Source organism: Colossoma macropomum, unplaced genomic scaffold, assembly GCF_904425465.1.
Source record: "Colossoma macropomum unplaced genomic scaffold, Colossoma_macropomum, whole genome shotgun sequence".
Classification (NCBI taxonomy): domain Eukaryota; kingdom Metazoa; phylum Chordata; class Actinopteri; order Characiformes; family Serrasalmidae; genus Colossoma; species Colossoma macropomum.
In genome coordinates, this window is record NW_023494802.1 from 40,584,727 (window position 1) to 40,602,156 (window position 17,430).

The following is a 17,430-nucleotide window of genomic DNA, read 5'->3' on the forward strand; positions in this document are numbered from 1 at the left end:
CCTACAAAGCAGGTGGCTATAAAAAGATCCACCGTCATTAGAAACGTCATTAGAAATGGCAGTAAAGGGGAACTGTGGAAGATCTGAATGACTAAGAAAACTCTCAGACAGAGCTACTCGTGTGGCCAGAAATGCAACAGGACAATGATCCAAAACACACCTCAAAATCCACCATGAATTTCTCAAGCTGAAGCGTTTGGATTGACTCTCACAGCCCCCTGACTTCCCTGACTGAACATCACAAAGTATGTGAGCAGGTCTTAAACATGCTGAGCATGCAAGACGGCCAAAGAACCCTGCAGAACTGGAAGAGTGGGTGAAAATTCCTGAAAGAAGAATAGAAAGACCTCTGCGACATCAAAGGGAGTATTATAAACGCTGACTTGGTAGCGTGTCCAAACTTTTGCACATCACTAATTTTACTTAAAAAGCAAAAAATGTTGTTTTAAAATTTCTGTTGAAGTTGTGTTTAATTTATTTCACCAGGCTGTCTAAACTGTCCATAACTGTACTGTTATCTATAATCATGGACTAAAATATGGACAAAAATCAAGGTTCAATATGCTGCTACCGTTTTAGATATAGTTATGTTATAACTGAAGTTTGGAGGGAGGAGCATGGCTGAAACCCCTCCTTCTTCCAATCTAAGTGCCTATAAACTCACATCCTCACCTTCTGTTCCCATGACGAAGTGTTTGCAATCCGCACCGGCCCCCCATCTCCTCCCTGTTAATCAGTCCTGCATCAGTCCTACTACAGCTATCAGGAGGTTTTGACCTTCCAGCTACAGGCAGACACTGCCCAAAACACCATCCCAAGTTCTCAGAGTTCTCCCCCTCCCTCAATCAGTCGCCCCTCATACTACCACCGCCATGTTGAAGGCACTGTCCAAACTCACTAACTGTAATAATAGTGTGTTGATCCAGAGTAAAACTGAAGAAGGAAACTTTAGACTCCACACACGTCTTGGCTGATCAGCTGCATTTGGATCTGCAATCTGATTTTTTGCTGAACTATCGCTTTAACCGCCTTTGAGAGCCAGCTGAGGCCTGTGGAAGAGTCAGTAACTCAACACTGCAGCTGCTCTAAGCTGCAGAGCTTGGGGGCGCAGCATAAATGAATGTTTAGCATTGCTCAACTCTGATTTTAATCTCTCTCACTTGTATTCAATGGTGGCTTTGCTTAAATAAATGAAGGGTGGTCTCTGACTTTCGCTCAGACACAAACTGTGCAGTTGCTGCTGGACGCTCTGTTCTGATCAGGTCGGTTGAGGAAGTGAGTGTGAGTGTGAGTGTATTCTGAGTAGGTGCAGTGAAGCGTCTCTGTTTCTGAGGCTGTATTATCTGATACAGGAGAAGGTGTACGGAGCAGACAGTGAGCTGATATGACCACGTCAGGTCAGCCTGCAGGTCAGCCGTGTGCGTGTGAGGATTGATTTATGTGTTTCTCAGGAAAGATGGGCTCAAAATAATCCTGCATGCTGAATGAACACAGAGACACAGACCACCTGCACCAGGGGTGCACAAACTTTTTGTCTCGGGGGGCAGTGCCTGTGGTGGACCGAGGGCTGAAGAGACGACACAGTATACAAATTGAGAACGTAGGTCGGCTTTAAATCTACAAATGTGTGTATGTGTGTGTGTGTGTGTGTGTGTGTGTGTGTGTGTTTGAGTGTGGGTGTGTGTATGTGTGTATATGTGTGTGTATATATGTGTGTGTATGTGTGTGTGTATATATGTGTGTGTATGTGTGTGTTTGTGTGTATATATATATATATATATATATATATATATGTGTGTGTTTGTGTGTGGGTGTGTGTATGTGTGTATGTGTGTGTGTATATATATGTGTGTGTATGTGTGTATATATATATATATATGTGTGTGTGTGTATATGTGTGTGTATATATATGTGTGTGTGTGTGTATGTGTGTGTTGTGTGTGTGTTGTGTGTGTGTGTGTATGTGTGTATATGTGTGTGTATATACATGTGTGTGTGTGTGTGTGTTTGTGTTGTATGTGTGTGTTGTGTGTGTGTGTGTGTGTGTGTTGTGTGTGTTTGTGTGTGTGTTGTGTGTGTGTTGTGTGTGTGTGTGTGTGTGTGTGTGTGTGTGTGTGTGTGTGTTACCTTCAGTTGCTGCTGTAGTTCACTGTTTAGCCGTGTTAGCACTGCGTTCGTTTCTTTATTTTTCCTGATGGCCATCTGAATCTCCCTCTTCTGCCTGGCAGGCAGCCTGAAAAACACTCTCTCCATTACTCCACCACAGTAGAATATTAAAGTGATAGTTTGAGCCAAAATAAACGTATGAACACAGTTTCTCCCTCACCCTGAATGTAGGTGATCGTCTACTCCAACTAGCATTGAGCCTAAATCACCACACACTCACCACAAACCCTGCGGAGCTGTTCAGTCTCTAATAGACTTGATGATGTGGTTTCTGACACCGTATGACTCACTGTGATCTGGAAACATGGACTAAAGTACTTCAGCTTAGTTCAAAACAGTCCTAAAGCCTGAATCTTGGCTTCACGTTAGTCTTGCATGATCTGTGATGTTTGCAGTGGGAGGAACTGTGTAAATCTGATATCCAGGCGTCAAAACAAATGTTAGCATAGCTCCTCTCTAGCAGCAGGAGGCCAAAGGTCAAGCATGTGCTTTCAAATGGAGGTGAACAGTGCTCTCCAGCCTCTCTCTCTCTCTTCTCTCTCTCTCTCTCTTTTGTGTGTGAAGCTTTTAACCTTTTAACACCTCTGATCTGCTCACACACCTGACTCTAACGTTAATGGCTCTCCAGATAAGGAGGAATTCAGGCCTGTGCACAGACATTTCGAGGGCTCATAGTGGAAAAATGCAACATGAAGATGAATTGAGCTTATTAAAAGGTTAAAAGTGGACCCGTATTAAAAACTAAATACAGCACCATATTGCATTCACTGTTGTCATGAGAAGGAGTCCAGAGTACCAGCATACCATGATACACCAATGAGTCCTTGGGCAAGACTCCCAACTCTACAGCTGCCTCTGTAAGGCGACTAAAGCCGGATAAGAGCATCTGCCAAATAGTGTGAATGTAAAATCACCCAAATGTAACCATCATGCAGCTGTTAGCTATCACGCTAGTTAAGAGTCTTGTATAAATCACTGTTCTTTACAGAAATAAACATGTGGTGTGGTTATAAACCACTTATTAACCCCTTATTACCAACAGTGTGTTTGGTTGTTGTTCAAAATTACCACCTTATAACATGTGACTCTTTCCTAAAACGATGATTATAGTGTTTCATTGGTGGGAGTGACTGATGAGTTTAAGCTCAATGTCTTATTTTACTATTTATTAATATTCACACTTTCTAATACAAACTTTGGTAAAGGAACCAGCATATTTTTAATACAGCAGCCTGAACTGAACGCATCCTGACTGACCTTTGACCTGTTTTGGGCGCTGTGGTGGGGGTGGAGCTTGAGTAGGCGGAGCCTGAGTGTGTAACAGTGTTCTGGTTTTCTGGGTGGAGCTTCCGGCGCATGGGCTTCTGAGGGGCGTGGCCTTGGAACAGCAAGGTAGAGTCCTGGAGAAACACCCAGAGCTGTTATTTATATATATACATATACATATGTATATATACACACACACACACATATATATATATATACACACACACAGTATTTATACATTCTCTCTAAACAGATCAAATATTACCATTGAGTTTTACAATAATTATTTATTCATTAATACTATAGTTGATAATATTATTTTATTGAATAATATATTTTGTATAAAATGTAATAATAATAATATTCTTTTTTTTAAATATGCAAATTCATTTATTTCACTGCAAAATCTGCATCCACAACTATTCTGATATATTCTTATAAATTCATTTTTGAAATTCTATATTTAAACTTCATTCTGGACAGTAATTTTATTATTAATTTTTAAATTAATTTCTTCATTTCCACGTTTATTTTATACAGGTAAGTGAACGTAAGAGCCTCAGAGTGCAGCCGAGAACTGCAGTGTTTTCTTGTGATGACCATAACATGATGTAAGAAGGCAGGATCAGTACGTACTGTTTTAGGGCCCCCTGGGGTCTCTGTGCCAGGGCCGACTGTCCTCAGGGGTCCTAAGGCCTGAGGGGGTTCAGCGGTCTCCTCCTGAAATAGAAAGATAGATAGAGAGCGAGAGGTAGAGACAGAGAGAGAGGGAGAGAGAGAGTGTGTTAATGTAAGTGGTCATCAAGGACAACACTGTGTACACTATATACAGTAAACCAGGAGGAAGCAGAGCAGAGGCTAAAGTGGGGCAAAACAGTAGCACAGCTTTTTAAAGTAGATGAACAGGTTCAGGCAGAACGTGCTTCTCATGTTCCCGTAGCAACATCTTCAGTGAATTCGGACAGCAATTGGGCGGATATTTCCAAGCAAATGTGAGAATTATGGGAATAAAAACGTGTGCACATATGTTTTCATGTTAAAATATACAGTACGTGCAATACGTGATATTTTAAAATATGTGCCATTTATTTTTTTTTTGCACATATATGTCAATCTATTGAAAGATGTACACGTGTAGCTGAAATATATGCAATAGTGTTAATCTTTAACATTTACATACTAAAGTATGTATTTCTTTTTCATACAAGTGCCATCTTTTCTACAACTGACCCCACCCAACACGTCCACTCGCACCACTTCCAGCTGAACTGTAGGTGCACTAAATGCACATCTTCATTTGTGGCAGATGAAGGTTTCTCGAATAAAAAATCCATTTTTTTAAAGTACTTTTTAAAGTCATTCAGCCAAGACCAAACTGGGCTGCGCTCCACTCTCCTTCATAGTTCAATGAGCCACTGTACGCTGAGTGTTCCCACAGAGGAGGAGCACGACGTTCAATAAACAACCACATTTATTATTAACAATAACCGCAATAAACAATTACTCCACCAAACTATGTGGTTTATTAACAGGCTGCCAAGAAACACAGTGATTACAAAGATTACTGACAACAATTATTCCACCAACAGCACAATGAACATTAACACAGAGCTCAGTTTATTATGCGCTCATGTGTTTATGTTTCAGACCAGCTCTGAATTCAGCTGATCAGAACTATCAAAGACTGTAACACACAGACACACTGTTCACCAGTGTAAACTGTAGATTTACTGCACAGCAGCACATCACAGTGTAAACAGACAAACAGTGTAGATGCAGATTTAACTGTAGAGAGAGAGGAAATCCACCCTCCATACCCCCATCCTTCTGACCCCCACCCTACTGACCCCCACCCTCCATACCCCCATCCTTCTGACCCCCACCCTCCATACCCCCATCCTTCTGACCCCCACCCTACTGACCCCCACCCTCCATACCCCCATCCTTCTGACCCCCACCCTACTGACCCCCACCCTCCATACCCCCATCCTTCTGACCCCCACCCTCCATACCCCCATCCTTCTGACCCCCACCCTACTGACCCCCACCCTCCATACCCCCATCCTTCTGACCCCCACCCTACTGACCCCCACCCTCCATACCCCCACCCTACTGACCCCCACCCTCCATACCCCCATCCTTCTGACCGCCACCCTACTGACCCCCACCTTCCATACCCCCATCCTACTGACCCCCACCCTACTGACCCCCACCCTCCATACCCCCATCCTTCTGACCCCCACCCTACTGACCCCCACCCTCCATACCCCCATCCTTCTGACCCCCACCCTACTGACCCCCACCCTCCATACCCCCATCCTTCTGACCCCCACCCTACTGACCCCCACCCTCCATACCCCCATCCTTCTGACCCCCACCCTCCATACCCCCATCCTTCTGACCCCCACCCTACTGACCCCCACCCTCCATACCCCATCCTTCTGACCCCACCCTACTGACCCCCATCCTACATAATTCTACCCTACTGATGCCCACCCTCCACAACCCCATCTTTCTGACCCCCACCCTCCATACCCCCATCTTTCTGACCCCCATCCTTCTGACCCCCACCCTCCATACCCCATCCTTCTGATCCCCACCCTACTGACCTCCACCCTCCATACCCCACCCTCAATACTCCCATCCTTCTGACCCCCACCATCCATAACCCAGTCCTTCTGACCCCCACCCTCCATACCGCATCCTTCTGACCCCCACCCCCATGCCCCATCCCACTGACCCCCACCCTTAACACCCCACCCTACTGACCCCCATCCTCTATACCCCATCCTCTATACCCACATCCTCCATATATCATCCTTCTGACCCTCACCCAAATGACCCCCAACACTACACATAAATAAGAAATAAATATATTTGGGAATTAAATATTAGTTTCCAAATTTGTTTAATTATAATGACTATAATGATATAAATTAAACATAGTCAACAATGTTGTTATTACTGTAAATATCTGATATATTGTCACTGTATGTTCATGTTATTAGTGTTATACTACTATGGCAACACTGGACCTTACAGTCACATCAATACAGCTACACTGAACGTGAATGTGAGAGAGAATGAGAGAGTGAAAGAGAGAGAGAGAGCGAGCAAGAAAGAGAGAGAGAGACAGAGAGAGAGAGAGAGAAAGAGAGAGAGAGAGAGAGAGAGAGAGAGAGAGAGAGAGAGAGAAAGAATGTGAGACAGACAGAGAGCGAGACAGACAGAGAGAGAGAGAGAGAGAGAGAGAGAGAGAGAAAGAATGTGAGACAGACAGAGAGCGAGACAGACAGAGAGAGAGAGAGAGAGAGAGAGAGAGACAGACAGGGAGAGAGAGTCTAGTGCCCTGCATGCTGGTTCCTCCTCGAGTCCACACAGTAAATCCTGTTATATTGATATGATGTAACTCAGCTGAACATGGAGTCGGTCCATCTAATCACAGCAGATCAGCAGCTCAACATCTCCAGCCCTCTGAGCTCCATCTACTCAGGCTCATTAGAAACATCTGATCTGCTCTCCATGATCTTCTCCACTTCGGAGGGGGGGGGTAAATTTAACTTCCATCTCATCCTGCTGTCAAACAATCGCTTTAACCTTCGGAGTCTCACATAAAACCTGCAGCACTGCAGAACCCACTTTTACTGAACATCTCATGACCAGTGTTTCTGCTGATCCAGGATCTTTGCCCCTTATAAAATGTTTATTAGGCTGAGAAAGGCAAAAACTGTGGACGTTACAGTCTGCAGTGAAACTCACGTCTCCAATGAAGCTGCTTTCATCATGAGCAACAGCGCCGTGCAGTGGCGACTGTGTGTCACAGCACTGAGCCTGAACACCTACTTTAATACAACACATCAACCTGAACTGGTGAAACTGTTGATTGTAGAGACTCAGATGTCTTTACAGAGGTGGTGATAGGAACCAGGGGTCACCATGACTACAACACAAATACAGTCATTTAATTTACTATCTAGAACCACCAATAAACCTACACGAGTCTTCTGAGTGGTTTATATGGAATATTGATGATGGGGAAATAGTCATAAATCTGAAAATAGTTTTCTTTTGGGACTATTTTGTCTGATAACGGCCTGCGTGTACCTCTGCACCCTTATTGGGCTCAAATAAATATGTTTTAGGCCAAAACTGTCATAAAACAATGTATCAGACATCATAACATTTAATGTAATAACTTTCTGTGAGGGAGCTTTTAAGAGGTGGACGTCCGGTTCCTATCACCACCACTGTGAACAGTTCTGATTCTAGAGTTGAACATTATATCAAACCACTTTGATTTGACTGTTTATTTATCTATTTTAACCAATTAACCACAGAACTGTTTGAAATATCGGTGGAGAAATACACCCACCACCTGTTCTAGGGCTGAGCGATATGATAATACATATCGATACTGTGATGAAGTATCACAATACAACACAGTGTATATCGTCAGTACTTGTCAAACACTGACCAACTTTATGTTTCATTATAAAGAGAGCAAAATTAGTCCAGAACTGCCTCCACATGTCAGACACTTCCACCTCCCTGTTTCTACACTCATTGTCCATTTTATCAGCTCCACTTACTGTATAGGTGCACTTCGTAGTTCTACAGTTACAGACTGTAGTCCATCTGTTTCTCTGATACTTTGTTACCCTGTTCTTCAGTGGTCAGGACCCCCATGGACCCTCACAGAGCAGGTACTATTTGGGTGGTGGATCATTCTCAGCACTGCAGTAACACTGACGTGGTGGTGGTGTGTTAGTGTGTGTTGCGCTGGTCTGAGTGGATCAGACACAGCAGTGCTGCTGGAGTTTTTAAACACTGTGTCCACTCACTGTCCACTCTATTAGACACTCCTACCTTGTCGGTCCACCTTGTAGATGTAAAGTCAGAGACGATAGCTCATCTGCTGCTGCACAGTCTGTGTTGGTCATCCTCTAGTCCTTCATCAGTGGTCACAGGACGCTGCCCATAGGACACTGTTGACTGGATGTTTTTGGTTGGTGGACTATTCTCAGTCCAGCAGTGACACTGAGGTGTTTGAAAACTCCAGCAGCACTGCTGTGTCTGATCCACTCAGACCAGCGCAACACACACTAACGCACCACCACCACGTCAGTGTTACTGCAGTGCTGAGAATGATCCACCACCCAAATAGTACCTGCTCTGTGAGGGTCCATGGGGGTCCTGACCACTGAAGAACAGGGTAACAAAGTATCAGAGAAACAGATGGACTACAGTCTGTAACTGTAGAACTACAAAGTGCACCTATATAGTAAGTGGAGCTGATAAAATGGACAATGAGTGTAGAAACAAGGAGGTGGTCATAATGTTATGCCTGATCGGTGTATACATATATATATATGTGTGTGTGTGTGTGTGTGTGTGTGTGTGTGTGTGTGTGTGTTGGTCAAACTATCGCTTTAATCCGGCTGTGTAAGCAGGCCTGGTTCAATGCTCAGTGACTCCAGCTTCTGATCTAAAGGACTATGACAAATGAATTCTATACAGCTCTCAGATTCCTCCTCTCAGCTCCGCAGCAGTGAGAAAAGGGGAAGGAGATGAAAAACAGCCATAAAGTTTCAAAGTGGCGTCAGTTTGAGGAGCCGCGATGTCTTTGGAGAGTCGTGAGAAACAGGAAAGTGTGAAATATGGAGCCAGAAAACCTCTGAATCCAGCAGCCTATACGAGCCTCTCTAGGACAGACCACAGCAGCCTTTCTCACAGAGATATATCAGACTGGTCACTTTCATTATGGAGGAGTATTAGCACTGTATAGTGTTTCACTGGTGCTGGTGAAGGTATGAGAACTCAATGCTGCCAGAATATCAACAATCTGCAGGTTTGGTCTCAGAGAGCAAGTTCATTTCAGCCAAACAGCCACGAAGAACAAGCGATTCTTTTTCCAGTGTCAGAAAAAAAATTTACATAAATTATACAGAATCCACTCTTTTCAGGAGACTCACATTGAGTTCCTCAGAGAATCTGCAGACACACCTCCAAAGTTCAGTCTTAGAAGCTGGTTGATCATTTTCTGAAGTAATCAAACACATTCAGTGGTGTTGAGGTCTGGACTCTGGGGTGGTCAGTCCATCGTTCAGCTTCTTTGTTTGATGTGTCCGTCTCCTTTTCTCAGTGAGGTTCTTCTTGAACAGCTACACATCCTTTCAGACCCACAGCGCTGAGTCGTCTTCTCACAGTGGAAGGATGGACAGAAACACCTGTGGATGTTTTCAGATCTGAAGCAGCTTGATTTTCTCCTCTCTCTCAGAGATGAAAGCTTTAAGTGCTGTTTATCTGACGGGGGCAGTTTTAGAGTCGACCAGGTCTTCCAGGTGGTTGTTAGGAGGAACATTTTCTCTGTAGCTCTTAGGTTTTTAGACTTTCTCCTTCATAATGTAAGTGGATTATCTTATCCCCTCACAAACATCTCCAGAACAAACATCTCCTGCACGGAACTGTGTGTGTATATATATGAAGAAAACCTCCTTTTTTGACGTTTTCAGTTTTTGATATAATTTCAAAGTACCTGTCACCCTTTACATTGTATATAAATTTCATGATGAATGGACCAAAATAAACGACCCAAAATGACTTGGTAAAAACGTCTGGTTCCATTGACTTACATTAAAAGTGAAGTATGTTTTTTCCTTCTCCTGTAAAGTTACCATTTTGGAGATACAAGGTTTTCTTCCGACTATATATACATATATATATACACACACATTCTCCTCACCTCTTCTCTGAACTTGCTGAAGTCTGCGAAGTGAGGCTGCTGCACGGCCTGCTGGGAGTTTTCTGCTCCCGGGAGGAAGTGGGACATCTGCTAAAAGAGAAGAGCTTCATTAATAAAAGTGATCATCACATTTACATTATTTGGTGTGTGAAGTTTGCTTCTTTCGTTTTGCACTGGGGCCACGCGGCTAGTGTAGCTAACAGATAATGAAAGTCTATACCCCACTGTGGCATGCGCCCACCCCCGACGATGAAGGCTGCGAGAGCCAGCGGGAAGGCGGGGCCCGAACACCAAGCGGCGACGAACCTCATCGAGGAGGGAACCCCCACGAGTGGGACACTAGTCACGTGAGTGACAGCGGGAGGAGGACGAGGACGATGGCGCCGGCCACGAGAGGCACGAGGCCATGGAGCGAGTCCCGAGCTCCGTCGCCCGGGCCCCGCCCCCTGTTCCACAGCGAGGCCGCTTCACGATACCTCACGTTCGACCTGGGTGGCCGAGCTGCGAGCTGGGGGCGGTGACGGGGAGGGGGAGCGACGATCTCTCGTTCCCTCTCGGCTCAGGTGACTTTTCATGCAGTCGAGTGAAATCTGAACATGATCTGATCTCTGAAAACTCATCTTGATGTGAGGTGTAACAGCCTTATCATGCTGTACTGCTGTCTCTGGGTCCTCTGGGTCTCACTTTATTAGATAGTCCACTACAGATGACCTACAGATGTTCAAACTGTTAACAAACTATCTGCTAAACAGTGGTGGGGTTTGGGTTAGGATTTGGACCAGGGTGAGGGTTGGGTTTAGGTTCTGGGCTGAGGTTAAGGGTAGGGTTAGGATTAGAGCAGGTTCAGAGTTGAAGACAATTATGGTCAATTTAGCAGATATTTAGGTGTAACTTCAAAGTAAACTGAGTATCTACACAGCATCTGTAGTGGACTATCCAAATGAAGTGTTTCCACCTTTTCTCACCAGGCAGAGGAGAAAAAAATGCCTAACATGTTTTCTCTTTCTTTGTTTTTAGCAAACTTATGAATTAGTATTTCTAAATAATGACTTATTTTCTCAAAATATGGACTTACAATTTTGAAATTATTTTAGCGACGCATCTTGAACTCCACAGAAAATAAAACATCATTTTAAGATTCTAAGCAATTATTTTGAGATGTTAAATCTACATTTTGAGAAAATAAATCATTATTTTGAGATACTAAGTTAATATTTTGACATATTGCTGCTAGAAACAGAGATCAAAGTTGTCTTGGCTGGTCAACTATATGTGGGGTTTGTAGGGGCGGGGTCTTCATTGTTGTTAGGTTAACTATCGCTTTAATAGTCTGAATTAAGCATGAAAAAAAAGATGTTTAAGCTCGGATGTTTCAGTGCTTTATTTATTCATGTGTTCTTCTCTACTCTGTGTGTTTCTGATGTTTGCAGAAGGTTCTTGTTCTTGCTGAGGAGGGTTTTACCTGTGAGGCTGGAGGTCGAGGGGGCAGAGCAGGAGGAGGGGGCAGCCAGCCGCTTTTACCGCCTACAAAAGACAAAAACACAGGCATGTTTATAAAGCAAATGCAGTGTTTCAGAAGCAGTGCAGACGGTTTTTAACTGACGCCCAACTGTGTTTGATCCAAAACATGTTCTGTTTTTCATTGTTGGACCTGTATGTACAGCAGCCAGGTTCTCCTGTTAGGAGAACTGAGTAAAAGTCGGTGCTCTGCAGTGACTGGAGGAGTTTCAGTACAGTTTTACTCTCTGTAGGAGTTTCAGTACAGGTCTTACTATCAGTGTCTGTCTGAAACACTGTCAGAGAGGCTCCTGACAGGGTGCAGAGTTCAGGTTTTAAAGAGTTTAATCCTCGTTTGTCCCACAAATGCCTTGAAATGCCTCTCGTTACACTGCGGGGAAATATTTGCCGTAGCTTATTGAAACAAGTGGAGATAAAACTTTGTGAATCTATACCACATCTGCGTTTGTGAGTAGAAGAGGAGATATTTTATTATGATTTGAATTTATGAACGTTATTGTTGTGTGTACAGCTTTTACAGTGAGGAGAAACAAGCATTTAGACTCTTTTGTTTCTGTTATTTAATATAGTCCCAATTCAATTTTGGCCCATTCCTCTAGGCAGATCGTTTCCCCCGCGGTTATGAGGACACTGTGGATGGATTTGCAGTTTCAAACCTAACCCATAAATTCTAAATGGGACTCAAGTCAGGAGATTAGCTAGGCTGTGTAAGCACCTTCACTTTTTCCTTAGTTATTTTTGTTGTATGTTTTGGGTCATTGTCTTGTGGAAATGTCCACAAGATCGTAATCTTATGAGATTAAATTCTCCTCTAACATCTCCCGCAACATCTCTGCGTTCATGTTTCCTTCTGTGACGTGGAATGCCAGCACTGTTTTCAGATAAGCAGCCCACATCATGATACTGCCACCATCATGCTTCACTGCAGGTGCTCTGATCTGATGTGCAACCCTTCTTTCTCCAAACATGATAAGTTGGATTATTACCAAAGAGTTCTATTTGTATTGAATCTGACCAGAGTACATTGTTCTGAAAGAACTTTGTCTAAATGCTTATAAATTTTAAATGCCAGTCGGAGGACTTTTGGTAGGAACGGAGATGATTGTGGTGCAGTTAACTGCTGTGGAACTGTAGCTCTTGCTTTACGATCAGATGTGGTTCCATGACTTTCCCACTCGCATATTATAGAACCAACTGTGCCGACGAGGACGTTTAATGTCTTGTTAGGGCTTTTTACAGTCAAGTGTTGTTTGATAATGTTCTCCCTGAGAACTTCAGGAAGCTCCGTCACATTCACCATGATCACTACTTGTTGTGTAAAATTTTTCCAATGAATGGCAGCTTCTCTTATAATGACACCTGGTAAAATTTGCACAAGAACCTTTGTATGGAACAGTATCAATAAGTGTTTCTTTACCTTGTCCGCTCTGCTGGAGGAGCTTGTTGAGGTCGAGTGAGGAGGCACGCGAGTGGGTTTTCTGAGGACGTGGTGGGGGGGTCGGAGGCTCCTCAGCTTTCTTCATAGCATCGTCTATAGAGGTGCTTGAATAAGATCTGTGGAAGACACCAACACATACATTTTAAACAGCTGCTATTGATTTACAAAGGCTTTTCAGAGAGACAACACTAAAACCACTACTAACATTCACCCCTTAACATTTAAATTTGTGCATAATTAAGGCATTAAGATGTAAACAAGGTCATTCAGAGTGGTTTGGTGTGAAACACTCCGTTCTAGAGAAACTTGCTGAGTCAGAACTGTTCACAGTGGTGGTGATAGGAACCAGACGTCCACCTCTAAAAGCTCCCTCACAGAAAGTTATTACATGAGATGGTTATGATTACACTGCCTGATGTCTGAGACGCTGTTTTACGGTAGTTTTGAGAAATATTTTGGCCTAAAACGTATATTTTAATACATTCAAGGCGCACATGTACATGCAGGGTGTTATCAGGCAAAATAGTCCCAAAAAAAACATATTATTTTCAGATTTATCTCTATTTTACCATCATCAACATTCCGTATAAACACTCAGAAGACTCGTGTAGGTTCACTAGAGGTTTTGGATAGTAAATAAAATGTCTATATTTCTGTTGTAGTCATGGCGACCCCTGGTTCCTATCACCACCACTGTAAAGACATCTGAACCATTTCACACCAAACCACTCTGAATGACTCTGTTTACATCTCAAACACTGAATTATGCAGAAATTGAAAAAGAATGACGGTAAAGCGTCGGTTTAAGTACAGATCTTACACATTAGTTTCACATTAAATACTTTATAGCATTTAGATGTGGTTAAGACTTACAATCTCAAGGCTTAACATTAAATAACTTTAATAATAATAAATAAAGAGTTAATATAGTCCATAATGCTGTAGGTTACCTGGGTCTCGTTCTTGACTTCATGTTAAGGTCCAGCTCATGGGGAGGATCTGAAACACAGTGGATGCTAAAACTGTAAGCAGCAGTAATAATAACAGTGGAGTGAACTTCTGCAATGGGACTTCTGCAATAGAACCACATGATCAGATAAGCAGTCGCTAGAAAAACCATCAGGAGCAATGCAGCTTTTTTACCTCTAGCACACAACTAGATATCATAGTACATTTTATATGTAAGAAAAGCATAATTTTAGCTTATATTTTAGTCTATATCACTCCGATGGCCCAGAAAGATCTAAACTATGATGCCTGATATTAGTGCTTGGACCCCTGTAATTGCTTTTGGCCATTCTCCACCAAAATCACTGCTTCCAGATGCTCCCAGACGTTCTTATATCACTCCCCTCTTCACAGACTTCAGTCTCCTCCACAAACCCCACTATGCACTGGGGCATAGAGAAGAAGACCCCTGCTGACCTTTGACGCTTTGTCCCAGATAGACCGAGAGATAACGCTTCATAAGGTCCCTCTGGGAAGCCGTGTGTGTTTCTGTAACATGTTCAGGCCAAAGCAATAACGTAGAGGAACTTCAGAAGAAGCGCCAGATATTTGTTTATTCCAATATCTCTGAGCTACGATGAAAGTGATACGGATGAAAGTGAAGTCCCGGAATAACAGAAGAGGATCTAGAGGACCAAACGAAAGGTCAGCAGAGGATCCAACAGGATCTGTGTTTATGAAGCAGCTACAAATACAGCCTTTGATATCATGTGGAGCGCGTTCAACAACACTCGGCCGCTTTATTAGAAACACCTACTGTCTGCTTCCACTCACTGGCCACTTTATTAGAAACACCTACTGTCTGCTTCCACTCACTGGCCACTTTATTAGAAACACCTACCGTCTGCTTCCACTCACTGGCCACTTTATTAGAAACACCTACCGTCTGCTTCCACTCACTGGCCACTTTATTAGAAACACCTACCATCTGCTTCCACTCACTGGCCACTTTATTAGAAACTCCTACCTTGTGCTTCCCATCTCTGGCCACTTTATTAGAAACACCCACCTTGTGCTTCCACTCACTGGCCACATTATTAGAAACACCTACCGTCTGCTTCCACTCACTGGCCACTTTATTAGAAACAAACACCTTGTGCTTCCACTCACTGGCCACATTATTAGAAACACCTACCGTCTGCTTCCACTCACTGGCCACTTTATTAGAAACACCTACCTTGTACTTCTACTCACTGGCCATTTTATTAGAAACACCCACCTTGCGCTTCCACTCACTGGCCACTTTATTAGAAACACCTACCTTGTACTTCTACTCCCTGGCCACTTTATTAGAAACACCGACCTTGTATTTCGACTCACTGGCCACTTTATTAGAAACACCAACCTTGTATTTCGACTCACTGGCCACTTTATTAGAAACACCAACCTTGTATTTCGACTCACTGGCCACTTTATTAGAAACACCAACCTTGTATTTCGACTCACTGGCCACTTTATTAGAAACACCAACCTTGTATTTCGACTCACTGGCCACTTTATTAGTATAGCCTGTACTTCTACTGAATAATTCACAGCAGATACTGAATAATTTAAAGAGCTACTGAATTTTTAAAGTAGATACTGAATGATTTATATTAATTACTCAATAGATAAAGAATAATTCATAGAAGTAAATAATGAGCCTTAAGGTTAAAAACTGACTAATACACTGAAGATCAAAGGGTTTAAGTTTGATTTAAATAGAAGCAGCACTTAGAGGTGACTGTTCAGTGCTGACCTGTTATTCTATATCACACAATGTAAAATAAGGCTTTACTCTGACTGTGTTTTTCATGACTGGTCAGGCTGTGACTCAGTGGGCGGTCAGTGTTCGGGCTAACGTGCTGCTTCCGTGTTACCTGGTTTTAAAGTGCTGCTCTGCAGTGTTGGCTGCTCTGCTGGCTGGTCTTGGGGAGCAGCTGCTCTCTGAGGACTGAATTCTGCTGACACAGCACAAACGCAGTCATGCAGAAGATCAGAGAACACACACACACACACGCAAACACACACACACACACACGCAAACACACACACACACACACACACACACACACACACAGAGAGACAGAGAGAGATATTGAGAGATGAGTTAGATGCAGACACTCTCATTTGATGAGCCATTCAGTGTTTTCACAGTGTGGTACTGATGAGTGCTGTTTAAATGAAGGGGTTACCTTGCTTATGAGTCTCCTCTCGGACTTCCTGCTGGCTGATCAAACCCATTTCCTGTACAGAAGAATGAAACAGGACACAGTGAAGCCATAAAACACCGTACTTAAGTGCCTGGAGTTGTGTGCCTGTATCTTTTTACATGGTGAACTTTAGGTCTCACTTTAAGCTCCTTATCTGTCTGAATCCCCGTCAGAGTGCTACACACAATTCAGCATCTACTATAAACCATCAGTAACTACTACGAAACTTCAGTGTATGTTCTGTAAATTTGAGTATGGAGCCGCAAACCGACCCTCACAGTTTAGTTAATTCACTGAGCTAAGCAGAGATCGAGAAAGACAATGAGTGTGTTTATTTGCACTCAATAATCCAATCATAATCAGATTTCTGCAGTTACCTGATTATTCAAATGTTCATGTAAACCGCTCAGATTTCTTAGATCGGAGCAAGGTCTAGAAATCCAATGAAGAAATCTGATAAAGAGGTTGGATTTTAGCTCAGTAATCAGATTTCTCAGCACATGTTAGGTTTGTTACGTCACGTCTTCTTCTGTTTATTGGCTGGTTGTAAAGCAGAAATCGGATTACTGTCTGACTCGTATAGACCCGGAGTTTCCCCATTATCTGATTACTCACGTGCATGAAAACACGTTGATCAGATTTTCTGGAGTTCCCGGATTATTAAGTGTAAACACACTCAAAGACAGTAAATAATGTACAGTCACCGTTTGTCTGGACGCCACTGAGTCTTCAAACACAATAAGAGGCTTCTGTAAAATAATCACATAATCATATTATTCGACTATATATGTTTGTACAAGCACACACACACTATATATATATATATATATATATATATATATATATATATATATATATATATATACACACAAAACATAATATTAGAGATTAATAAACCATACAATGGCACATTTCATATTTTATGTTTTTTTCCCAAATATGTTAAACTCAGCAAATACATAGAAACTGTGCATTAAAATGTATATGTCACAAATGTATATCACAGTCACTGAAAGTGATGCTGTGTGTGTGTGTATGAGTGTGTGTGTCTGTGTGTCTGTGTGTATATCTGTGTGTCTGTGTGTGTGTGTGTGTGTGTG

The 17,430-nt window shown here is 42.8% G+C and overlaps 1 protein-coding gene across 5 annotated transcripts in view; it reads right to left on the bottom strand.

Moving 5' to 3' along the window:
• The window catches only part of reps2 (RALBP1 associated Eps domain containing 2), a 56,150-nt gene that overhangs the window by 11,195 nt on the left and 27,525 nt on the right, over window positions 1-17,430 (bottom strand). For 4 of the 5 annotated variants that reach the window (XM_036590938.1, XM_036590936.1, XM_036590937.1 and 1 more), the window contains 10 exons: window positions 17,035-17,079; window positions 16,313-16,364; window positions 15,998-16,078; window positions 14,081-14,129; window positions 13,110-13,246; window positions 11,637-11,698; window positions 10,175-10,264; window positions 4,069-4,152; window positions 3,424-3,566; window positions 2,128-2,233 (listed from right to left, as the gene is read on the bottom strand). In XM_036590938.1, coding sequence (XP_036446831.1) covers window positions 2,128-2,233; window positions 3,424-3,566; window positions 4,069-4,152; window positions 10,175-10,264; window positions 11,637-11,698; window positions 13,110-13,246; window positions 14,081-14,129; window positions 15,998-16,078; window positions 16,313-16,364; window positions 17,035-17,079 — 849 coding nt within the window. The remainder of the gene's footprint in view (window positions 1-2,127; window positions 2,234-3,423; window positions 3,567-4,068; window positions 4,153-10,174; window positions 10,265-11,636; window positions 11,699-13,109; window positions 13,247-14,080; window positions 14,130-15,997; window positions 16,079-16,312; window positions 16,365-17,034; window positions 17,080-17,430) is intronic. The other variant, XM_036590940.1, reaches the window with a different exon arrangement.